Below are 25225 nucleotides of genomic sequence, written 5' to 3' on the forward strand. Positions count from 1 at the left end.
CGTGAACGTTTCACTTTGAAATCACACCTCAAGCAAGACCCACACACTCACACACTAAACTAACCAACCCTCTTCAAACACTGTGGAATTCTCAAAACACTGAATTTGGATTCGTCAACTTGAGGTCGTTACACCAGGGGTCCGCAACATTTAGGGACCAAAAGAGCCATTTTTGTGACGTGATTTTCCACCAAATCAAGTTTCACTGGAGCTGCAAAACATGTTCACCTTTTAAATTGAGGTTAACTCAGCTCAAAAAGTTTTACATAGAGTTTTGATACCTGTACAAAAAGTGTGTGTTAGTGTAAGTCAGAGCGGTATTTTCCATTACATTTTCAGCTGTTTTTGTACCTGAGTTTAGGAGTTTTTACTTCTTTTTCAGCATTTTTTATGTTTTAACCATATTGCCCCATTTTTGAAAAAAAATTATTTTCTTTATTAAAAATTCACATCATTTCAGGTTTTTTAAAGATGTCCCATTATGCACCATTCACTTTCTATAGGGTTTCCAACAGTAATATGCATCCCAATAACTGGGATGATGCCACAGAAGTGAAGACAATCTGTCATCTCTCTCCCTGGCTTGTTTCATTTTTTAAAAAGTGTGTGCTCCAACACGTGAATCAGAAATCAAACCCTATGTAGTGTCATCAGGGGTTTAGCCAATCCCAATCAAGGTAGGCCCTCCCTCTGACCCTTCTACAATCAGGCAGCTCTGCTCTGGCAGATGGCACCACGAGAGGAAGTACTTCCTCCTCTTCCCAATATGGGCATGTGTGGGTGGCAACAGCCCAGTTCACACAGCAGATTGTGAATGCAGCTCATATGATCCAATATTCAAATGGATGAAAATCAAGGAAAAGCTGGATTGGGGGCAATATTTTAGGACCAATGTCAAAGTGTAGAAAAGCTGGATAATATGACTCCTTTAGGTAGTTTTATAATGCTTTATAATGGCAACACCATCGTGACCTACAACACGTTTGTATCCTGTGTAGCCTTGTGGGCGTTTAGGATTCTACAATAGTATTGAAATAAAAACAATGAGACATGTAGTCAAGCACAAAATTATATTTATTTATCTCAACATACAGTCTGTGACAAGAGTGCAGCAGGATAGGGTGGGGGTAATGCAGTGGGACATACAGCAGGCAAAAGCAATCCCACCACTTTAAATACAAGCCGTGGACAATCTGCAGCATATTCACCAGGGGGCAATGTTGTCAAGAGGAGACGTGAACTGAGCAGTGAGAAAAGCAGCTCTTCTGTTCCTGCTGCTCCTCTTCCTCCTCCTCCTCCTGTGAGCATTTCAGCCCTCAGTTAAGATCACTGCATCCAAAATGAATGTGCCAGGATTAGTTATTGCCTCCTCTGCTCTCCGAGTTAGCAGCGAGGGAGGTGGAAACGAAACACACCAGATACGAGTGACAGAGAACAGAAATCTCTTACTACTGGAAGTATTTCACCAAAGCAGAAGACTCTGCATAATATCCTATAAAAGTCCAATTCAAACCGAATTGATGGAATAATATACATCAAAAGCAACCCCTCCTCCACAGACACCCTCACACCAGGAGACAGTCCAACAGATTTACAAATACAAACGACAAAAAAAACCAACCAAAAACCTGTACATTTCACAGCTTGGCAGGATTGGGGTGCGGAAATCTTTCAAATGGGTCGTGATGTCGTGACATTTCACACTGTAGGATCTCGATTGTTTTAACTTTGCTTTGTGAAACATGAAAAGTTTGCCATGCTCGTCAGTGGTTTACACAAAAAAAAAAAAAAAAAAAAAAGTACAGATGGGCAACACCCACTTTATATACAGTGTAGGAACTCTTCGGAATAAAGAGAGACTATATGTTGTGCAAATCTCCCACATCAAGTATCATTTGAATTTTACTGGAAACAAAAAGAGGATGTCCTTTAAAAGCCATTTGTGAAATCAACACGTCCAAATTTCAACAAGGCAATAACACTGCTTCGAGAAGGTTTCATTTGTTAAATTAATTGGAGTCTCATCTTATGTACCATCATGTGTGAACAGAACTATACAGTGGGATCACCTTGACAGATGATAGCAGCATTATGGAAAAAAAACTAAACAAAATACATTTGGTAAGTTTTTGTTTTGTTTTTTTTTACATACAGTGTATGCTGACTAATAACCAAAGTTTTAAGAACGTTTAGCAGTAGTGAATTAAAGTTTGCTTTGTGGTTTGTGATATTCATACTATGCTTGGTCATTTCGGTCTGCTGCTGTGGTTTGTGGAATCGTTTTAACTTCTCAGCTTGCTCCTGTCGCACAAAGCGATAAGGCTTGTGGCGAGGCCACGATCAAAGCTTTGTGGAGGGGTAAAATTGCACTTTTGAGCCTCAACACTTCACATTAATTGCTACATTCTTACCAAAAACACTACCAGAGGCATATACTGTAGAAAGCACTATGTACAGTATGTATGGCTCTGAACACCGCCTTCTCCTCCGCACACAAGGCTACAACACTGCCAGCGCTCGTGCTGCCCAACGCATCGGCTGTCCCATCGAAAAAAAGGAGGCCGTGTCCAACTGAACCATTTGACCTGAATGAGTGGATTTTGGCTGCTGGCGTTTATGTTTTATTTTTTTCCTTCCCTCATCACAGATCAACCATGTTTCTGCAAGGCATCGGGACATCTCACCACTATGGCATTCCATCTGTCACAGGGGTGGAAAGTAAACAAGAGTTAAAACTTAATTTTATTATTTAAATAAAGAGAATATACTGTGTTAATAGTGCAGTTCTACAAGGGCATTCATATGTAAACCAAAGGAAAATTGTCTGAAATGCATTAAAAAATCGAATCAAAAACAAACAAACAAACAAAAAAACTGCACTCAAGCTACCTTCAAATGAAAAAAAAAAAAAAAAAAAGAATATATATAAATCAATGTTCAAGGCACTACATTCCTTCACATATTTCCATCATAAATACTGTCCTCTTTACGTTTATCTCACGCCACTGGTATTTGGATTCCAATGTAGTGTTTAAAGTGTACGCAACACAGAAAGGCAAAAGCAATGTGAAAACCGCAGTAACACAGGATAAAGTCAAATATGCTTTTGTGACCACAGATAAAATGTCTTGTATGGCTAAGTTTAGTCAAGACCAAAACCAGAAAGCGTTCGGTTTTCAGACATACCTCACATGTACTGTACATTAGACACACACATATCTACACACACAAGCATTCACAGACGCAGCTCACAACAGATAGAAGTGTTGTATAAAGAATTTTAACACTTGCGCCATGTTATTTACAAAAGCAGACTATGTACAAGAGTGGCTCCGGTGAACAGAGTGGAGCTAAACTGTCTTGCAAACACACAGTCTCACACACACACAGTCTCACACACACACAGTCTCACACACACACAGTCTCACACACACACAGTCTCACACACACACACGCACACACAGTCTCAGAACAAATCAGATAGTCCTCGTGTTTTTTGGACAGGGGCCATTCTCAGGATTGTGCATGACCACAGGGTAACCTTGGATCCCTGGATTAGCCATTGTAGAATAGGGCATCATTCGAGCGGTACCAAGCAAGCCGACGGGAACCACGGACCCGACGGGGCTCGGCATGGTGGGCCACTGCTGGGCGTAAAGCGGAGCGGGGGCCCGCCCTCTGTAGGAGCCTGCAGGCACCAGGTAACCAGGAGAGATCACAGCAGAGGAGCTTGGGGCGAGAGTCGCAGGCATTGCGGGGCCTAAAGCAGCAGTCAGCGGGCAGGAGAGAGGCAGCTGGAACTTGCTGAGATCAGCATGACATTTCATCTGAAACAGAAGGTGTATCGTTAAAAATCCTGCCAAGACCGAGACATTCAATACAAAACCCTGAAATTGATCGTTAGTCTTCTCTTTCACTGGGTGCGTTCACATGGATCCTGATATGATCCGTTCAAAGGCCACAGGAGAACAAAAATGGTCTGAGTAAATAATTTAATCTGTGTAACAGGCTGAACCAGGTTTATACGCCAATGGCAATGAAGAGGTGGGTTGAACCTCTCCATAAGCGGATTAAGAAAGAAGAAATCATCATTAAAGTAAACTAAACAGATTGCTTTTTAGCTGTATGTCTCCTGCACATGTTGAGACGCAAGCATGTAGGAATGCCTTTTTTCAAAAATACCAATATCTGTTGAGTCTTAGTGGTTTTTAAACACTGAATTATAATGATCAATGGACCAGTGGATTAGGAATGTATACATTCAGTAATTTAACAAAAAATTTATTTAATGTGAAAAGTGTTTTGTTTTTTTCAGACACAGAAATGAGCATCGATAAACGTTCCTTCATTGTCAAAATCTTTTTGTCGTACTCAAAAAATAACTGCACTGTTTGATTTTCGTTTTTTTGGCGTGTATGAAATGTTGATTTCTTAAAAAATGGTATTCAAATGGCCCTCAATGCTGTTGTTTTGAGGTTGTTCTTTCTAAAATGGTTACCTTTCAGTTTGTCAGTAAAAAAAAAAAGAAATCAAGTAGAGCACACTGCAACAAAACTGATGTTCTGGTGAAGAAATGCCTGTGGTAGTCAAGTATCATTTGAACGGTCATGATAAATTGATCTGTGACAGTCTGGCCTACAGGCACATCCCTTTAGTCTCACGAGATATAGCAGAAAGCAGCAGTGTCTGCGTGCACATTTTCAGTGCAGTACCTCACGTGCTCCCATCGGTGGCGCTCTGTCTTGCAGGCCCTGCTGGCGTTTCTGCTCTTTCATCTGATTCAGAGAGGGTCGCGGTTGATTGGCCGCCGCGAGGGTCTCCTTGGTCCAGTCGTCAACCAGCTTGTGAAAATCATCGGTAAACGTGCCTCTCTTGTTGTTGCTGTTGTTGGTCTGGACCTGAGCGAGCCGTGTGATTGGCTGGGCAGGGGGCGAGGACGTGGTCGCGTTGAGGGTCTGCGTCTGACTGGGGGCTGTCTGAGATGTGGTGGTGTTGAGAGACGACCCTGAAAAGACACAAACGTGTCAAAGGCCCGGTCCCCTTCATCTAGTTAAAATGAATAAATAAATAGACTTGTCAAGCCAATTGACTGCTGTATGGCAGGCTGAACAACAATTTGGACAAATGGGCCCATAATGTCGCCCTCATGAAAGCCTTTCAACAGTCTTCATGATTTTGGTGACTAAACGTGTTTAAATTGTGGCACATCTTGCCAGCATAGCAGCCAAAGGATCAGAAGACACAGATTTTACGTGTAATTACAAAACAATGAAAATGTTTGATGTGCAAGCAACGACGCATTTCTGCCGTCAAGACATAAAGGCACATTGCCATGCAAGACGAAACACAAATTAACTCGACAATCAATAAAGTACCCAACGTTTTTCAACAGAGTCAAGTGCCAGAACAATGCAGAGAAAAACAGAACAAAACAGTATACATACAAACACGACTAAAATAGTGAGGACAGAGTAAGAAAGACAGAGAGTAGAAAAGTAAATGAGATAGTTACTACTACTGCGCTCTTTGCCTAGACATAGTCGTTTCAGAGTGGACCCTATAAAAAGGTAGAACAGCACAAGACAGAAACAGTTAGGCCAGGACACACTGCACACCACAAGTATGTGGACAAGCTGCTTCAAAAGCACATTCAGCTATTAAAACGATCAGGGAGAGAGAAGGAGAAAGAGGGAAGACAAGGGGTTTAAAGGTGAGGAGGACTGGAAGAAAGAGCCTAGGTGTTCTTTGAAGAGAGGAACTGTGTGACAGGGTGGAGAGTGTGCCTCTGCTTTGGCTTGAGGTGTTACATGATCCTCTCTGCCGGTGTATTTACCATGTCAGGACCATTTTTATATGGATTGGAAAAGAAGAAAACATCTTTAACAGTCCCGAGTTGGACAGACGTCCGGTCAAATGCAGACATTATTCTAACCAAATCTGCTCACATGGAGACGATAGTCATTTGTAGTTATTTGGTAAAATTGTGTGTAAAAAGATTAGGTCTATTAGTTGGTGAGGAGAGATTAAAACAAGAAAATTGTGTTGTCTAAGAGAAGAAGGCTGAAGCCCGAGTTAAAAAAACAAAACATCCCTTAATCGATGTGAGAAAGCCTGTAAAACAAACTGTGAAACTAAAATAAGTAAAACTTTACGAAACTGAAAGAGCACAGAGACAGTAGCTGCAACCCATCAAGAGTCAGCGCTTGTAAAAAACAAAACAAAAAACCATGCAGGTAACTGAGGAGAGGTGAACAAAGAAAAGAAAAGAGTAATATTGATGATACAGCCCTTCGTATGGCGGAGCAAGTCTCCATCAGTGCCCTGCCTGGCGCCTGCACCATGCACGTCTTCTCCATCCAAACATGAGGGACAGAGCGAGCTTCCTCTACCAAAGCAAAGAGCCCTGCTTACGGGGGAGGGGTGGGGGTGGGGAGGGGGTCTCTGTGTTAGTGCACATAGGAGGGCAAACTTGGGCAAAGTGCCTCGACTTTGGAGATGTTACACGATCAAAATTAAGAGTGGATGGAAACACACAATAAATAAAATAGGGTATAAAAGACTCTGGCACACTTGTAACACAGACACACTTGTTGTTTAAGGTCTGACCTCAGGCCCATGTTTGGACAGGACGAGCCATTCACAAGCCTGATGTGTGCTTGTGGGGTCGGGTTTTTTTTGTAAAAGCCAGAAGCGCTGCACAAAGCAAAGAGGGCAATGCTCCCACAAATTAATGATTATGGATGCAACTGCAGTTCTGCAAGTTGTGGATGATGGCCAGAGGAAAGTCTGTGTACAGAGAAGTATGCATGTATGTGTATGTGTGTTAAAGACCACACACAGCTGGATGAGAGGAAGCACAGCCTGGAAATGTTTCCGGTTTCATATTGGAGACACTAATCTAAAGATATTCTCTTTAAGGTCATTCTGAAGTCATTAAAACACTATTGGATCATTTTGGAGAGCAACTCTTCATCGAATCACCAAACACTGAAATGTCTATAGAATGTTGGTAAAGTGGCCGTTGTTGCTCTTGAAGAGTGCACATGCATGATGGGATACATGATGTGCTATGGAAATACATTCTAATTAAAAAGTTCACTGAAAAAGCTCAGCAGACACTTGATGTTGATACTACAACTCCAACCTGAGAAAATACAGGAGAAGGAGAAGATGCAGATATTTGAAAAATACGTTTAATTTTCCAAAAGTGGATAGCTAATGTACTAAATGGTGTTTTTATATTTCAACCATGCAGATTAGTGCACTTCCTGCCACCATGTTTTCCCACTATGGCTTTATTTTGACATTCCTGCAATGTTTTAATTAAATGCATTTCCAAGTTCTTTGAAAGACCTATTTAAATGAAGTTATATAAATAAACCGCTGTCCCCTTCAGCAGTGTATTAAAGTCAAACAGTTTTATATTCCACAGATGAAAACACTAGGAGAGGACTTCACAACAACAATTATCTACAGGTAATGTCATGGTCACGGGCGTAGTTATAGTTCCTCCCGTCTCATCAGGAAGCAACAGAACAAAAACAGCCAGTTAAGTAGCGACTGGGTTTTAAATACGGTTCATAAAGACAAATGAAATGCTAGTTCGTTTGTTTATTAGAGGAAGCTATGTTTATAGAGTTCTGATGGGAGAAGTGACAAACTAGGAAGTATCAACATCCATTTTCAATAGTTATGTCACTGAAGGACCAGATTTAAAAAGACAATAAAACATTTTCTGGCTGCACAAACCTTTCATTTTCAGGATTTTGATTGTGTGTGCCTGGATTGGTGTGATTTTAGAGTCACAGGTTGGAGGTAAAAACAGATCACGTGTGCATGTGATGGATATCCTCTGGCGGTCAGAAAAAGAAAGAAAAAAAAACAACAAACTGTACAGAACACAAGCCTCAAGGTTGTTGAGGAGGGAAGTGTGAGTGGTTGGAGGAGAAAATCGGTGATGTACGTCAGATGAGGAGACCCGAGAGAGGGGTCAAAATAAAACATCCAACAGATTACGTGGAGATAAAAGAAAATATGGCTGATAGAGAAGAAAGACTGGTTAAATAAAGAGGAGGTGGGAATGAGTGAGGGGAAATAGAAAAGAACAAATACAAACAGATGGACAGAGACACAGGTCCACTGAGGAATCTAGCACGTGGTTTGCTACTAGATTTATAGGTGACTCTCTCTGACGTTTGGTGGTAAACCGTCCAGCCTGTAAAAATGAATATAAGAGGGAAGAAGAGAAGAAACAAGAGAGATGCTTTGTAAAAGTGCACAGAGACTGGGATGAGAAACCCCACCATTAAAAGCACCAGAAAAAGGACAGTGAGAAGGAATTTGACATGAAGGATCCCCTTATTTTCTCTGATGGTGAATGAAAAACTACTTCAAGTCAGTTTTATGAAGACAATTACATTTGGTAATGGAGACCACTGGTATTAAATGGATTGTGGGGAGCTGATGAATGGACCCATGGCACTACATTCAATACACAGGAACAAATAAACGCTTTTTCCGTGTGTGGTTGCCATAGACTGGATTATCTTTCGACAATTTGAATGCAATACTTATTTAATTGCATAGAAAAGAAGTGTGAAATCAGCCCATTAAACAAAACCTTGAAGTTTAAGAGGGATGACTTTGACTAAGTTTGACTAAAGAATTCAGAGACAAATCCACATTTATTATCCGCAATAAGCTGCAGAGTTCCTGACCTTGTACTGAACCAACTTTTTATGTGAGGAGATTCTTTTCACTACAGTACTAGAGAAAATCTAATGTAAGATGAATGAATTGAAATACCAACATTAAATCAAAGAAAAGAAAAGAAAAATGCTATTTCAAAACAAGTGCTTTTCTTTTTAAAAATAAGGACGTAAAGACATTTTGCTAGAGATACTGCATTTGAAAATAAAATGAAAACAAACTGTGTGCTACAATCTTTATGCAGTAGTAGTCTATTAAAGATTAATTGTCCTTAAAAACTGCTGAACATCGCAGATTCACTGAATAGTATCTCACTTTATGTTTGGAGTTCTTGGCATCCACTTTGCATTACCTCAGCAGTTAAAACTCCCACTGCTACATAACTCAAGTAATGACTTGAGCTTATAAAACCAAATTTACAATGTAAACATGTTTATAAAAAAGGTTAATAATTTACTAATTGGGAAAACAGTTGATTTTGTGAGTTATGTGTCATCTTGATTGGCTCAGAAACTCTTCGATCGTGCATCTGACAAAGAATAGCCGGACACAGTGCACAGACTGAATGTAAAGCACAACAGGCATTGTTTTGCTTATTCCAAAAAATTGCACCAATGGAACAAAAACACATTAACCAACTTGAAGGCCTACCACTGTTATTATAATATATGCAGTGTTTGAAATGTCCCTGCGAGAGTTACGTGAATAAATGGTTGGTGATGTAGTTGTCAAAACATTAATCATTTAAAGCACTTGTACAGTTCTAAAGGCATTTTTGTGGATTGTACGTGCCATCCACACAGACACACGATCATGCACATGAACATATGTGTACCTTGGCCATTGCCAGCTTGGTGGTCCGGTGCGTCACCATGCAGCCCGGCGTAGATGTTGTCGGAAGAGAAAGAGCCCTTCAAGGAGCAGGGCTGCTGGGTGTGGACCTGCTCCGGGGCTGCACCGCTGTGATTGCTCGAGCTGGAGCTGCCACTGGAGTGAGGGGAGCCATCTGAGAGAAGTGAACTTTTGGCTGGAGAGCCAGATGAACTAGCGGCGCTTTCACCTTTAAGGGAAAAAAATAAATAAAAAAATCCAAGTGTGAGTCAGAGTGAATCGCTATGAATCACACTCCTACTGTTTTCTTGACATGTTGCCATTCCTCTGCTTTTCACAGACAAAATGGGCGCTACCGACTATAAAAGTTCTCTCTTCTTGCACATAACCCACTTGTCACGCCACCACCAACCCACACACCTTTCCTCTCAACATTGCTGGTGTTCAGGTTGTTTCGGAGCTGCTGCACCATGGGATTGAGCAGTTTTCCGGGTTTCAACTTGTGTTTGCTGGTCCTGCGCCTGCGGCCAGTTGGGGGTGCAGCGTGGAGGAGGCTGACGTTTGGGGGCAAAGCTTTTCCCAGCTCCTTGTACAAGTGCTCAATTTCACTCCTTTGGAAAGCCTGCAGCTCCGAGATCTCCTTCATGTGTCTGATGAGAGGTTTCAGGACGAGACAATAGGAATAAATTAGCTTGAACCATTTGAGAGGGCACTCACACGCTATCTTTTCATGTTTTATTCTCCAATAATTTACACTCTTGTTTACCTCCATGAATAAATCAAAAGATGCATCGGTTTTCCCAGGATGCACACATCAAGTTATAAGAATCCTTCAAAATCCTTATTTTTTCATGCAAAAATAACCTAAACTAACAAACGAACAACTTTTCATGCTGCTCTGAAATCATCAGAATCATTGAAAACATTGAAAAACATTTAACACATCTGTACTAAGAGCTACAGCTAAAACTCTCTCTTAGATGTTGTGGTCATGTGATACATTGAGCTACTCGCTGAACTATTTGCCTGATAAAGCCTCCCTCCCATCTCTGCAAAGTTTAGATAAACTCAAGTAGAAAAAATACTGCCGTAATTCGTGACAGCAGTACTGTAGCACAAACCATGGGTAACTTTGAGATGAAAGGAAACCTTTGAATACTATTGATTGTAATTATACCTTGGTTTGTTAACTTCATGTACACAAAAGATGCTCCAACTTAAGAGGAGATATATTGGACTGAAAGGTTACTGAATGAAGAAGTTCATAGATTTAGCTTTTCCTGGCCTTAATCCACTGTGAACTAATAATTTGTCAGATAATTTGTCTTTTTTATCTGACAGCTAAGCAGCGGGCATTTCTGTCATATATTCTAGAGGGGAATTGGGAATTGGTTGGAATTAACTATTTTCAAGCGAAACCCCTATTCTGATGAACTAAATGCTTTGCTACTGCAAATGCTCTGGTGCTTAGTGCTGACTGGCTTTTAAATTCTGATGCTGATGTGCAGTAACTTGAAAGACTTTCTAATTACAGCTGGGGTGTAAACAAATAGTAACTCACAGCTTTTTTAAATAACCAATTACTGTACATAGATGATAATACATCCAACAGGCTCTGTTACACGTCAGTGCAGCCCTGCGCGCATGCAAATGTGTGACTTTACTTTTCTCTCAGTTTCTGCAGCTCTTTCTTCATATCTGCATCCTCAAACTCGGAGTCGTTGTCGCTGCTGATGTAGGATGAGTGAGGGTGTCCTGCAGAAGGTGGAGTGTGACCATTCATGGTCACTGGCTGCCGGGCTGGTGAATCAGAGCTCTGCTCACTTTTGCTCCGACCAGAACGCCGCAGAAAGGCAACGGCTCTCTTCATGAGGTCACTCCCACTGTGCTCTGAAAGAGCGTGAGCAGGAGGCGTGTGGTGAACAGGAGGAGCTACGCTGCTGCTTTCTTCATCTGCAGAGTCAGAGTAAAGGTGTGGCGACGGGTGATAGTGGTGACGGGTTGACGCGTCCATCGTTTGGGCCCGGGGGATGTGGCGTGGGGTGCTGTCAGGACTGGAAGTCGGGGTTGGCTGATAGAAGTTTGGAGGGGCAGAGTAGCGGTTATTGGGAAGTTTCAATATTCCTGCATTGCCATTCTCAGTACCAGGCAGCACAGAAGACGTGGACAAAGCCACACAGTCACTTTCTCTCCCCTTTTTGCACTGGGTCTGGCTGTGAGACCCTCCAGAACCACTAGAGGGCGGCGGGGAATTGCCGCTGCTGCAGCTGGTCTTGCTTTTCTCCAAACGACAAATGGCATCGGGTGGAGTTGGGATGATCTGGAGCGATAATAAAACCCATGCTAATAACAAAGTTAGCGTTCATACACATCGCAAACTAATGCAATGTTTGAGCAACAAACTGGAAGCAGGACAAATAGCATAAATCATGACCTACAATATAATACAATTTCAGTTGTTTAAATGACATTTATAGTGAACAGATTTTGTCATTATTAGGTTTAAAAGTGGATTCTTACTTGAAAGCGGCTTTTGGAGCTGTGTGAACTGGAGCTTGCAGACACATCTCTTTGTTTTAAGACCCTGTTGGTAGCTAAACGAGCCAGAAGAAGAATTCTTTCAAAACGTTTGACTATGCAGTAATGATGCAATGTGGATATAAATAAATAATGGAACCTACCTGCAACTGCAGAGTCACTTAATGCTCCCACACTATCCGTGCGCTCAGGAATCTGAGGCTAGCAGAGAAAAAAAGAAGAGTATGTGTGTGGGAGGTTGCAATCATTTGAATGGTGATAAGTGGTAAACCATTGCATATGCTCCAGCCTCTGCTGACCTCAGTTTTGTCTGAATGAGTCAGATCATGATGTGTTTTTGGTAGCATGCACACACACAGAAGGAGGAGGAGGTCAGGATGAATTATTGCAGTGAAGCAGTAATTTAGTTACCTGGCCGTCTTTCTAAACACAGTATTGGCCTTGCGCTTTACAGCTGATACTTAAATCAATAGTGCAGCACAGGGAAGTGATTCAATGATGATGCAATTACCATAGTGCATAACTAGTGTCTGAATGTTTCATATACACAGAATATTACCAGTGCTTCCCCTTTCTTTGTCTGCGCTCCCTCGGAGCTCTGGCCATCTGACACCGGAGGGGAGCTGACTCCATCTGTGCTGGGGGCCTGAGGGTCAGCTGTGGTGCTGCAGGGCTGGGAGGGACCATGCTCCTGATACAACAGATTTCTCAGCTTTTCATCCAAAGTCTTGATAGTCCGGTCGACAAACTCCACCCTGCGTGGCCCCTCGCTGTCTGACTCTCCTGGGCCTCCGCCTTGCTGCTGGCCTGACGAGCTCTGGGAGCTCTGATGTGCTGGACTCTGGGGCTGTGAGGTCATAGTCCCAGGCTGCATGGGTGTGGCGTAAGGCTGCTGCAGGACCACAGACTGATGGGAGGCCGGCTGAGAGGGATGTTCTCCAGTAGGGCTGGGTTTCTGATTTGATTGATTAGTTTGAGATGAGACCAGACCACCAGCTCTCCCTTTATCAATGGCCTTCACATCCAGAGAGACAGGTGGCACAATAGAGCAGCACGGCATGTCTGATACCATGGAGACAGCAGATATGCAGGGATCTTCCACAGGAAGGGTGTTCTGATGGCTGATGCCACCGGCAGCAGGAGCATGTTTGGCCACAGAGGGCTGAGTCTGCTGGACCAGGCCTTTTCCACTGGTTTGGTCTAGGGGTTGCACTGAGGTCTGAGCAGCAGCGGGAACAGTTGAAGAGGAGGAGGAGTTTTGGGAGGATGAAGATGTGACAGGAGTAACCAATGCAGCTGTGTTACTGGCCGGTCTGTCTGATGATGAGGCAGACTTCTCAGACTCTGGTGAAATAAAAAGATCAGCGGTAATTACGAGGTGAACAGATTGTCAGTTAAATAGCAGAGGCCTTGAAGAAGAGGAGCTTGGCCTTATGGGTGCCAGAGTGTTACATCACAACTCGTCTTTCCCTATCAGGCTCTGTCAGCTGAAGTAGAAATCCTGCCTTTCATTTCTGCCTAGAACCACTGCAGTAGCGTGGTTACATAACTGACCTCAACAGATGAACTGTGCAGATGCACACTCTTATACATGTGCACCATCTTCAGTAACAACAATAGCAAATAAGACAAACAATAGAGTTCACTCATATAATTAACTGGCTGGCATAAACAGTACATCCTCATGAAACACTTTTGTTTCATTAGGCAGGGAAAATTAAAGACAAAAAAAATTATTAACACTGAGTATTCCTGACTGAGGAGCATACCCTGGGCTGTAGAGGTGCGCGATGTTGTAGCGTCTTTGTCTATCATTGGTGTCTCAGCCACAGGGCAGATGATAAACCAGCGCTTGCCAGTGTGGAGGACTGTTGAGAATTGAGACAGAAAAACGTATTTATTCAAATCTATTTCAAAAGTACATTCAGCAGAAGCTCCCAAGGCAATGACAGACCATTTTAAAGTAATCTAAACCAAGAAAAAGACATTTTCAAGTTTAATATCAAGTTATCTCACTACCAGTGTTGTATCATAGTACAATTGTAAAAATGCAAAATGTTGGAGGAAAAGCTGCATTTCAGTTTCCCTTGATATAATCATTACTTACCATTCTGTTGGTACACGAGCTGTGGTGTGCTCGGTGCAGAGGCCTTCAAGGAAGAAGAAAAGATAACTACACACAGGACTTTTTTTTTTTTTTAAAAGAAGACATTAAAAAGTTTTCTCCAACCACCTAAATAGTTGAAACTGAAATAAATTCAGTTAGATCAAGATGTCACATCAGCAGCACTGGTATTTTTGGCAGCTCTTGCTGGCAGCGTTGAATGCAAAGTCATTTTGAGAGTGCTGTCAGGATGATGAATCCGAGGTAGAGGCACTCGTAAACAGATTGCACCTTTTCCCACTATTAAGTGCCAAAAGCTTCTTTCTCACCTCCGTTCCCAAAGTGTCAGTTCCATCACTTGGTTTGTGGCTGTATCCTGGGTCCGAGTTCCTTTCACCCTCTGTGTCCTCACTCAGCATGTCCTCAGCTTTGTCCACAATGTCCTTCAGCTGTTCAATGAAAACCTCCTTCTCGAGGGGCAAAATGAAATCATTCTCCACCTTAAGAGAAGAATAGAGGTAAAGTCAGACATTTTAGACTCTACCTGAGCAATGAGCATTTGTACTAAAGCAGACACAACACCTGAGGCAGCAACACGTATGTAAAAGGAGAGCGTAAAATAATCTCATGTATTCATTTACTCAAGTGCCGTGTTAAAACGAAGGTTTTAAGCTAGTGGCATCAGGCTGCAAAGTAAAAACAGGCGATAAAGCAACGTTAGGTGTGAATACTTTTTGCCATCAAAGCAGCTTTCAAACTAATTCTGTGCCAGCGTCCTCAAAAACTGTGTTGAGGAGAACTTGCACAGAATTTGTTTTAACGAAAGAAGCACAGATCATCTATGGATGTTCTTTGTGTCCTTTCATGTAAACCCAGGTAGACTCGATTGTGTTAAGATCAGAGCGCAGGCTGTCTCTGCTTCAAAATATATTCAGAGCCAATCAGATGGTATTACATGATGGATAAGGAGCATTGTATTACACCAGTCTAAAACTTTTTGTGCAGGACTGTAGTTTATGCCAAGATAAAAATAACACTTCTTTCAAATCAAATCCTGCACTAATGATAATCCAATGGCTGCTTCCCTTTTTGTGGAATTATGACTGACTTGATATTTCATTATAAAGTTTTTTTTTTTTTTTGTTTAATACAAGCTTTATATTTGACAAATGCGGAGTAGTTATGTCAGTAAATGTTCATACTTGCATTATAACTACACGTATCGTGAATTAGATTGAAGGAGACGTTAAAACACAAAGAGGCAGAAAAAAAAAAAGATTATTTTGATACAAACTGGAAGTATAAGTGTTTGAAGCATGCGTGTATCAGCACACTACAGAAATGTAAAGTAATTAAACTAACAACGACATTGCATCCACCATACGTACCATGTACGTAGCAATCTCTTCTGGTGCATCTCCGTCAAGGTCAAATTTAAAAGTGACCATTTTATGGTTATGAGTTTCCAGCTGGCACTCCACCATCTTGTCCCCAGTGTTACACACCTGCAACAAGAATTAACACATTATACGTTTAAAAATGTTTGGTTTTAATTGAATCCAAAGGTGTGCGCATTGTGTTTACCCACATTCAACATGCTGAGCTTGGGTCTGCTGATCTTTTCCTGTCGAGAACGGGTGCGTGTTGACCTGCGGTGATGTTTACGGACCTTTGCTTCACCCTTGCCACCGTGCGTACCTTCATAACCATCACTCATCTCTTTTCCTGATGTGGCATCTGAATTGATGCTGTTTCAGCAAGGAAATAATTACTCTTAATAAATGAGAAGTTCAAGCCATAACATACTAAACAGAGCACTGCGTGTGTGGTGTCAGATAAGCATTGAAAGGTATGGAAAACCAAACTAATTGAAATCTATAATCAGATTCACTGATACCACAATAAATCCCTAATAAAAAGCAAACAACTGCCAGAATAACATTTAGTAGATATGATTTGTGAAGCATAATGACTAACAACAAAACACAAGCACAATCTTCTCAATAGAATTATTGTGTATTGGGAATAGGAAGAGGGTAATGGTCTTTATATCCCGTGCTGAATGCCCGACTTTTGTGAAGTTTTCTCTGCAGGCTACTGAGATGCCTGCAAATGACACTAAACTCCTTATGAACTTAAAGCAGATACATTTGTGGAGTATGAACTATTATTGCAAAAACAATAAAACATATTTGGGTCTGAAGTCAAGTACAAAACCGTGCATGGTGTGAAGATGCATGCTGCTCCTTTTGGAGCGGTATGGACCATAAGGAGTTAATGTGTGTTTAATTATATATGAGAACTTCAAGATGTCACTCATGATAATGTTTATAAAATCACATTCAATATGTTCCTACAAATAAGACAGGTGAGATGGAACAAGTGAGTACCTGTCATAGCTTTGTCCTCCAGTGTGTTTCTCTGCAAACTGGTCCTATAGATAAACACACACAAAACCCCAGAGAGAAATAGCAAGATCAGATACATGATTAGTTTATTCTTTTACTGTTTTGTTCTGCAAGTAATTTATGATGTACCGGTACTGTATAGTCTCAGTACACTTTTGTTAAACAAAGAAATCGGCCTGCTGAGAAATTAAAGGGGTTTGTAGGTTCATACCTCTGTATTAGTCTCTGCTGGACCCTGAGCTGCAGCTCCTGAAGCAGAACTGAGTTTTTGCTGAGTCAAACTGGAGCTGGCAGACCCTGATGATGCTTTCTGAGAGTCAGAGGACTGCAGCACAGAATTTTGGCTTTGAATGTGACTCTGGGGCTGGACCGGTGGGGACTGTTGGCAGGAGCCAATATTGTCCAGCTGGGCAGCTTTAGTCGCTGTTCCCAGGTCTGTCCCGTTCTGCCCCGGTGCAGAGAAGACCGGAGGTTGTGTGAGTTGAACAGACTGAGTGCAGGGAACACGATCAGGGTGGTTGACCTTGGCTGGCTGAGGAACCTGGTATAGAAAACATATCATAAATACATAAACATTCTCCAGAATAAGGCATAGAAAAACACCTTCCACACACAAACACCTAAACTTATGTTCACACCTTCTAGGTAAACATTTGTGCTCCACTACAACTGGCATAATTACCTGAATCAGAGGCTGAGTGTTGCCATTTGTGAGCGTGTGTGTGTTCAGACATGGGACAGTGTGTGTGTGCATGGGGTGGGGAGTTAATGTGGCTATAAAAGCAGACTGTAGATGACAAGCTTCATATCTAGCACTGTGCTGCAGGGCAGCAGTGGACTGATGCTGTGGTGACGTTGGTTCTAATTGAGTCAGCACAGGTGTGGGGGAAGGTATAAGGGACACTGGGACGGGTGAAAGTAAAGCGTTTTCAATGTTCAGAGGGGACAGTGGGGAGACTGAGGGGTTTGAGGGAGCAGCTTGTCCAGGAGAAAGGAATATGTGATTAAAAGAAGAGGATATCGAAGGGTGAGGAGTAGTGCAGGCGAGAGGGTAGGAGGATTCACAGTCAGCCACAGCTGTCATCACCTGGACTGTGGGATACTTTGAAGGAAACTGAAGGGAAACGAAAAAGGAAAGAAAGACAGAAAGGAAAATCAATAGTCCAGAGAGAAAAAAGAAAACACGGGAGGATGTGCAACAAAACAAGTCTGTTTGTTTTGGTCTGTAAAAATAAAGCAAGCTAGAAAGATTATGTGCTGAGGCACACAAGAAATTGGACACAAGGGAAAAAATAAGGCACATTAGCTCATTAAGATATGGAAGCATTCAGAATAGACGCAATTGACAATACCTGGGACGGGTGTGATTGTGGGAGTGAGGTTGAAATCTGCAGAGGTTGAATTTGTTGAGGGACAATAGTCGAAGTCATCGAGTGTTGAGGAGGAAGATGTGAATGAGCTGACACACTGGAGCCTGACTGGTTAAGACTTTGTTCATCTTGTCCAAGATGTGAAATGCACTGACCAGCAGGGATATTCTGGAGAAACAAATGGTTAAAAAAAAAAAAAAAAAAAGGAAAAAGTTCAGTGACGACTAACACGTGACTTGGAATTCTGCATTTCCTACCAATCATAATAGCTCACATTTTCCATCCTTTATGCTGAAAATTCGTGATTTTATATGTTAAACAGGTGATCTTCGTGACATTACATAGGAAGCCTGGAATTACTGGGGAATTCAGGGGCTAAAACTATTCATTTGTATTTCCATAATCTCTCTGCTGGCTGATGTCTGAGGAAACCGTTGTTTATCGGGCTGTTTTTTTTTAACTGTAGAATGCAGCTGTTTTCAATTCAGCTGTACCAAATCAAATCCAGGCACCAAACTATGAGCAGCTTTAGGCATAAAACAACATACAAACATCTTTAAGAATGTTCCATTGTATCACATTGGTGGAGGATAATCTGAATAAAAATAAAGCAATGTAGAGGTCAGAGGCAAGTGCTCTATGTGAGCTACCGCACAAGAATGTAATTATAGCGACAGCGTTGAATCTCACCTGTTGGGTCATATGTGCAGGCTGGCTTTGCTGAGAACAAGCTGGATGATGAGTCACAACCTGGTTACTTCCTTCATAATTCTGAGAAGCAGCAGCAGCAGACTGTGCGAGCAGGTACTGGCTCTGACCAGAAGCTGTCTGTTGGAGGGCTGAATGTGTATAACTCTGAGTGGCAGCATCATGTAAAGCTGAGGCAGAGTAACCCTGAGGGTTTACCACCACCTGCACAACAGAGCTTGGTGTTGAATGGAGATGAGACAGAGATGCATCCTGGTTGTGTTGTGGCAATGCTGTCTGAAGAGAGCTGTAAGTGGATTGTTGTGCCATTTGTTGGTGAATGGTGTGCATACTTTCTTGACTATGCTGTAGCTGAGGCTGAATAAATGCCTGCCCAGTATTTTGAGAGTGTTGAATACTAGATTGAGTATTTTGTGGTAAAGACTGTTGGTGCTCCTGCTGAATGGATATCTGCCGACTGTAAAGTGCTGGTGAGGAGGAGCTCTGGCCAGGCTGCTGACTGGGCAATTTGACTGTGGCTTGGATCTGCTGCGGCGTGCTGGGAGCTTGTGCAGGCTGACACTGGATTGTGGCTACAGGTGCAAGAGGGCAGCTTTGTGCTAGCTGCTGCATTGACAGGGTTGTTGCTGCAGTCTGTTGTTGTACTGATGCAGGTAGAGCCTGCTGTTGAGTTGCAGCCACAGAGTTCTGAGAGTTCTGGATGTGCAAAGGAAAAGTCGAAGAGCTTGCCGATGCAGCCTGCTGTTGTTGGGGGCCTGGTGCTTGGTAGGTTTGCACGTGATGCTGCAGCAGCGCTGATGTTCCAATACTTGCTGCAGTTTGGGATTGCTGCAGATTTGTAAGTGTGTAGCTCGAAGCACCAGCTGATTGCTGGATGTTGACTGAACACATGCTGGCTGGAGTTGGTGAAGAAGCATTCAGTGGACCAGCATATGGAGCAGCAGGGTAGCTGTGTCCAGGCTGGAGGTAATGCGGCTGTGTGTGCATTGCTGTGCTGGAAGAGGGCAAGCCCTGGACAGACTGTTGATTCTGATGACCTGCAGAACTGGCCTAAGGACACAAAGAAGAAAATGAGTGTACTTTTTTTGAGAAAAACATTTATGGCCAGGGTTACTATCCTAAAAAAGGTTACAGTTAGTCATAGCGGATGTAAATATAATGGGAGGATGAGGGATATAAATAAGTTAATGAAACATCTGTATCAACAATGAGCAGGCGATGACAGCTGCAAGTTAAAATTAGGACAAAAGGGAGAAATAGGAGATCCAGAGAATGGAAATTATGTCGCCACCCCTCTCCTTTTATCAAAGGTCATTTTTCCATGGCAAGCGGAGGAGATAAAGAGCTCTTGCATTGGGTCTGTTAAGCAGAAAGGAAAATGTTAAAGTCTAAGTCAGTTGTAGAAAGGATCGTTAGGGTTAATCAGCGGGGAAATGGAGTCAGAGGTTTAGCATTGTCCTCCGACAGCAGCAGGTTTAGGATTTTGAAGAAAATGGTCAGCACTGGAGGCCTGTGAAGGCAGCAAAACCCGAGAGTAGACAGGAAATTGAACCCGCTCCATGCAGAAAAATGCGATGCCTCCAACAGGTGGGGAGAGATCTGCTAAGCAGGCACTTGCCCCAATACAGGGACCTAAAGCTTGTTTGCTACTGAGACCTACCACTCCTACAGCCCCGGTAACTTGTTTTCGTCCAGTACAGAATCTGCTCTCACACTCCTGGAGAGATTTTTGGTCCACAACCACACTGCCAGTCTGAAGGCGACTCTTTAGGGTGCAGCTTCCGTCACTGTGGGAAGGCTTGAGGGCAGCGGCGGGATGCTGCAGGGAGGCTTGGACATGGGTATTGTGACAAGGGGCTGTTTTACGACTGATTATGTTAAACAGCGACTGCTGGAGTAGTGAAAAATTTGAATAATCACTTGGGAATTTTTGCTGTCCACAACTAGATACTCCACCAGATAATGATTGGCGTCTAGAGTCACATGGACCATGGTGTGTTGGTATGCCAAGAGAAGGCCGACGGTGACTCCTGTCTTGTGACCTCAACAGAACCAAAGCAAGGCAGGCCTGGCACACGGAGCCTCTTTGTGTTGCCAAATGGTGGTGATGATGAGACGTAAGACTTAGAAGACTACTGAGGTCAGAGTGTCGACGTGCACTGGAGATGGGCACGGTTAAATGTTCACTGGTGGTCTCAGATGGCAGCTGGACGCTGGTATCACTAAGTCGACGGTACTCAGGAGGTGAACTGATAGGAGAAACTTGAGGAACGGGCAGAGTTTCCTGAGAGGGAAATCCATCCTCAGCCTCTGAGTGCAGCTCAGTTGGACTGAGTTCTGACTGGTTCTCTGCCACTGTGAGGTTGGGACTGATTGATCTCTGAGACTGAATGAGGGCATGAAGTTGAGCAATTTGGTTTGCCCTTTGAGAGTCAAACACAGGGGCACTTCCCCTCCGGCCTGCTGCTCCCAATCGAGTCCTGAGCTCTGGACTCAGCGTTGCCCCCCACACTTCACCCTTGCCACAGGAACGAGGTCGATCTGTCACAAAAGGGCTACTGCTCTTCCACTGATTAAAGAACAACCCAAAAGCAAAACACGTTACTCAAAATACACATAACATAACCCACCAAAACAACAACTACATTATGAAATGAGGGAAAACAATGTTTGCATGGCATGTTTGTAAAAAAAAAAAAAAAAAAAATATTGTGGTGGTCGACTGCACAAAACATATAAATTTATGCTAACTTTTTTTGAAGTGTTCCTACAACATGTGTGTTTAATTCATAAATCATGTAAGGGATAACTGTTCACAGAGTATTTTAATAAATTCAAATGTATGTGGTCCACTTGGGAATGTAAGCTGCTGATACAGACCTGCGGTGTTGCCATAGTAATAGGCTCCAGCAGGGACTGGTAGAGGACACTCTGCTGGCTGCTGTGGGAATCCGAGTACACAGTGGAGCCCATGCCACTATCAAGCGTGCTGTCTGCTGCAGAGACACACAAATCCCACACTCAGAAACACATGGGCACAATCTATGACTTTATTTTAATGAGTGGAGGAGAAAAGGAGCTCTTACATGTGACCGAGGTGGCACTGGTAGGTAGGTTACGCAGCCTGTTGTGCTGGTCTGCCTCCGTCTCTTCTGGCTCCAGCAGATGGAGCTGACCTACATGTGGAGCGCCAGCAGACAAGCCCTGAGATGGTGTCATCTGGATCCCGTGCACTCCGTCACCCTGAACTGCAGCAGACACCGTTCTCCCTCTCCTCCACTTGATCAGAGCCACACGGTCCCTGATCGACTTTCCCACAGTCTTTACATCACTCTCGTGGAAGAAGCCAGAGTCCACCTGACAAAAAAAAAAAGGAATGAAAAGCATGACTTTCAGGATATTTTTAGCGATGAGCATGTGAGAGAAGAGAGTGTGCATTAAAAGGGGGAGGGGGGGTGGCAAAGGGAAAGAGCAAGAAAAGAAAGGAATAGAAATTCTATTTTAGGGCTGCAGAGCAATAGGAGACAATTGTCAGTAATTTGCTCCATTGTTCCCTACAGAACAGTCTAGACCATCACATCTGCAAATAGAGATGAAGACAATGCATGCACTCGGTTGTACAACTCAGACCCCCAAAAGTTTGGGATGAAGTACAAATGTAAAACAGGATGCAATGATGTCTACATTTTCTTGTTATTAAAAATATGTTTCTGAGGTTTGCACAACATCTGAAAAAAGAAATATACTCAATCCATTAAAAATAAATCAGTTCTATGACCCTCATAGTAAAGTATAGAAAATGCTGGGTTGCTCAAAAGGTTCATTATCAAAATGTCAGTAACATGACTGTGTATAAAAGAGCATTTTGGAGTGGCCTAGTCTCTCAGAAGGTAAGCCATACCACAACTTCAATAGTATTGGCTGGCACTACTGTCTAAAGTATCCATCAGTAATCCCACCAGCCTAATTTTCAGTGACACCTTAATTTCCATTTCTGCTGGCGTTAAGAGTTTACAGCCTAAACTTAAGAATTAACGTTGACAGTGCTATCCATCTGCAGTTGCATAAAACATTTCCGTATGTGCATTTTCCATTAATGCAATGAATGCAGAATATATTCAGTCTTTACATACTGTCTACTGAATGAACTGTTAATGGTTTTATCCCATGAAAACAGAATACAAACTGATCCACGAACATAAAATTATTCTGAAACAACAGCCCAGATCAACACTCGGAGAAAAAACAACTCAACACGTTAATTCTGGTCTTTTGTGGCTTTTTCAATTACTCTCACTCAGTTCAACAATGTGAACAACTGAAAATCCTGATTTTAACAATTAAAGGTCTTCAAAGTGTATCACCCATTTACCTCACTGACCTATTACACCAAGGTGTCCCATCCACCCACTCTGATCTTTTCTCAGAAGAGCCCTGAACTGTCATACCATTTAACTGCAACATTAGTACGTCAGCCTTTTCTCCACTCTGATCCAAAACACTGAAACTAAAAACCAAAAAGCTTGAAAGAGCAGTTTTATTCTAATTGTTATTTTCAAATGTTTGAAACTCCTTTTATGTAAAAATAATGAATTATTAAATTCTGAAAATTCTTCGAGGATGTACTATCCATCAATCCGGTTTTGAATCATTTTCAGATGTTGCAGCATTTTCAGAATTATGATTGTATGCAAGTGATGACGATGAAAAGTTGAGCAAAGTAAGTAAGTTAACGCTTTGTAAGAAGCAATTTTACTTAAACAATAAAAACATTCACATTCTCTACTATAAGTTGACTCCTGCCATAATCCACACCCCTATTCAAGACATTTTCACTGAGGAGTTTTCTTATCTGATGAGCAAACTATGTAAACACAAGGAAAAAATAAAACTGCAATCACCGGATTCCGGGAATAGCAAAGTAAGATATCAACAGCAATCTCCATTTAAGTATGTCCTCAGATCAAGAGATGAGTACTGATGATAGTATGGACACACTAAGCTGCAAAGACACGCAAACCCTGATCGACTCAATGTGCAGCACAGCGTCAACTTGATTACTCAATCTATTTGTTTTGAATGGCCACTCCCACAGGAAGTTTTATAAAAATGCTATAAAAACAACTTTGCAAAAAGCCACAGCCCTCTGAATCAGATTTATTTCCTCATAGTTTCATGAATAAATCCATTCCTCTGATTACTGCATCTGTGAAGAATTCACTCACCATTTCTTGAGCCACAACCTCGGGGACTTCCTTCTCCAAGTCGAATGTGAACTCGATGGCTCCGCTCTCCTTGTACTTCCCTTTTAATTTCTTGTGGTCCTCCACCCACAGTTTGAGAGCTATTGAGGCCTTTTTCCCATCATCCTCCTCTGCAAGCTCTACCCTCACACCTGTGTCCTCAGCAAAGAATGCGTGGTTCAACAGGTCTTTGATAGTGTATCTGCAAAGAGGAGGCAGTACAGCTCACATTCGAGCTCAAAAGGTGCTCTACAGAGTAATCTCATCAGTTCTGTCAAATTGCTTTTATATCCCAAGATTTCTTAATTTTTGTGAACCACCTAAAAACAAAATGTTTTACATGTGACAAGAGGGGGGCACAAAAGTGTAGTGGTGAGCTCTACACCAGAAAAAAATATGCATCAGTACATTTGTATATGAATACAACTAAAAACAACAATTTAGGACAATGAGACCAAAAATGAATAAGCTCAAGCAATAATGCAAAACGTGAATATTCGAAGTGGTCAAAGTCTAAATGAACAAATCTTTTGTTTACAAGTGTTGATTCAGCAGTCACATTACTGAACGGGACTGGACACATGTATTGAACTGTGTGACTAAGATATAGCTTGATAGTGAAAGGCTATTTTGGCCGAGTCTTACACGTTAATTAAAAATACCACAGTCATGTGTGAACCTGAGCTTCTGATACACTCACTGCATCTAATCACACTTCCGTATAAAAAACCCACTGGAAACTAATTAGGACCAATTTTTTTTTCCCTCCATACACAGACTCATTATGTAACAGAAGTGAAAGACACCCTGCAGATAGGGAGGGAGACCGCAGTGCTGCTGAGAGCCCAACTGTCAGTGCCGAGCCAACAAAGCGGGGGTGGTAAGATAAGGCATGAAAGACGAGAGGGCACCTTGTGGGCCTTGTTGGCTGGACACTTGGCTACAACGAGGACAATCACTCACCGTTCCTCTTTCTTTTGGCAGATACACTCCCCAATAATCTCCTTGATTTCAGGATCCATGACCTTGTTGTAACTGGCAGGCTTCACTCCCTGAGGAAAAGGAAATGTACACAAAATGTTGAGGGTAGGCCATCTAAAGGATGCTGTGCTGAGGAGAAATAATGACAAAAGAAAAACAGAGGAAATGTGTGAGGATGTTTTTGCAAGACATTGTGGACACGGCAGCAACGGAGCTCAAATCCATGTCAGAGTTACAGACGACTTACAAAAATCTCTCAAACTAGACCTGCTACACAGTCAACTTCAGAGGGAATGCAATGAGGGCACACACTGATTTGTGGATTGGAGCCTT

The 25225-nt window shown here is 42.3% G+C and overlaps 1 protein-coding gene across 1 annotated transcript in view; it reads right to left on the bottom strand.

Annotated features, from left to right (window-relative positions):
- Positions 1–3379: 3379 nt before the first annotated feature.
- The window catches only part of LOC308112788 (serine/threonine-protein kinase WNK2), a 41798-nt gene continuing 19952 nt past the window's right edge, over positions 3380–25225 (bottom strand). The window contains exons 6-30 of the mRNA XM_080468551.1: positions 24875–24963; positions 23894–24113; positions 21755–22025; positions 21522–21664; positions 21011–21237; positions 19595–19718; positions 17943–18128; positions 17273–17704; positions 16802–17131; positions 16573–16616; positions 15771–15930; positions 15571–15687; positions 14512–14682; positions 14186–14228; positions 13848–13946; positions 12638–13422; positions 12222–12279; positions 12061–12134; positions 11205–11860; positions 9961–10190; positions 9545–9769; positions 8117–8215; positions 5513–5557; positions 4713–5005; positions 3380–3827 (exon numbers count right to left, since the gene is read on the bottom strand). Of these exons, the coding sequence (XP_080324677.1) occupies positions 3477–3827; positions 4713–5005; positions 5513–5557; positions 8117–8215; positions 9545–9769; positions 9961–10190; positions 11205–11860; positions 12061–12134; positions 12222–12279; positions 12638–13422; positions 13848–13946; positions 14186–14228; positions 14512–14682; positions 15571–15687; positions 15771–15930; positions 16573–16616; positions 16802–17131; positions 17273–17704; positions 17943–18128; positions 19595–19718; positions 21011–21237; positions 21522–21664; positions 21755–22025; positions 23894–24113; positions 24875–24963 (5472 nt within the window). The 3' untranslated portion in view covers positions 3380–3476. The remainder of the gene's footprint in view (positions 3828–4712; positions 5006–5512; positions 5558–8116; positions 8216–9544; positions 9770–9960; positions 10191–11204; positions 11861–12060; positions 12135–12221; positions 12280–12637; positions 13423–13847; positions 13947–14185; positions 14229–14511; positions 14683–15570; positions 15688–15770; positions 15931–16572; positions 16617–16801; positions 17132–17272; positions 17705–17942; positions 18129–19594; positions 19719–21010; positions 21238–21521; positions 21665–21754; positions 22026–23893; positions 24114–24874; positions 24964–25225) is intronic.

Source organism: Lipophrys pholis, assembly GCF_963383615.2.
Source record: "Lipophrys pholis genome assembly, chromosome: 8".
NCBI lineage: Eukaryota > Metazoa > Chordata > Actinopteri > Blenniiformes > Blenniidae > Lipophrys > Lipophrys pholis.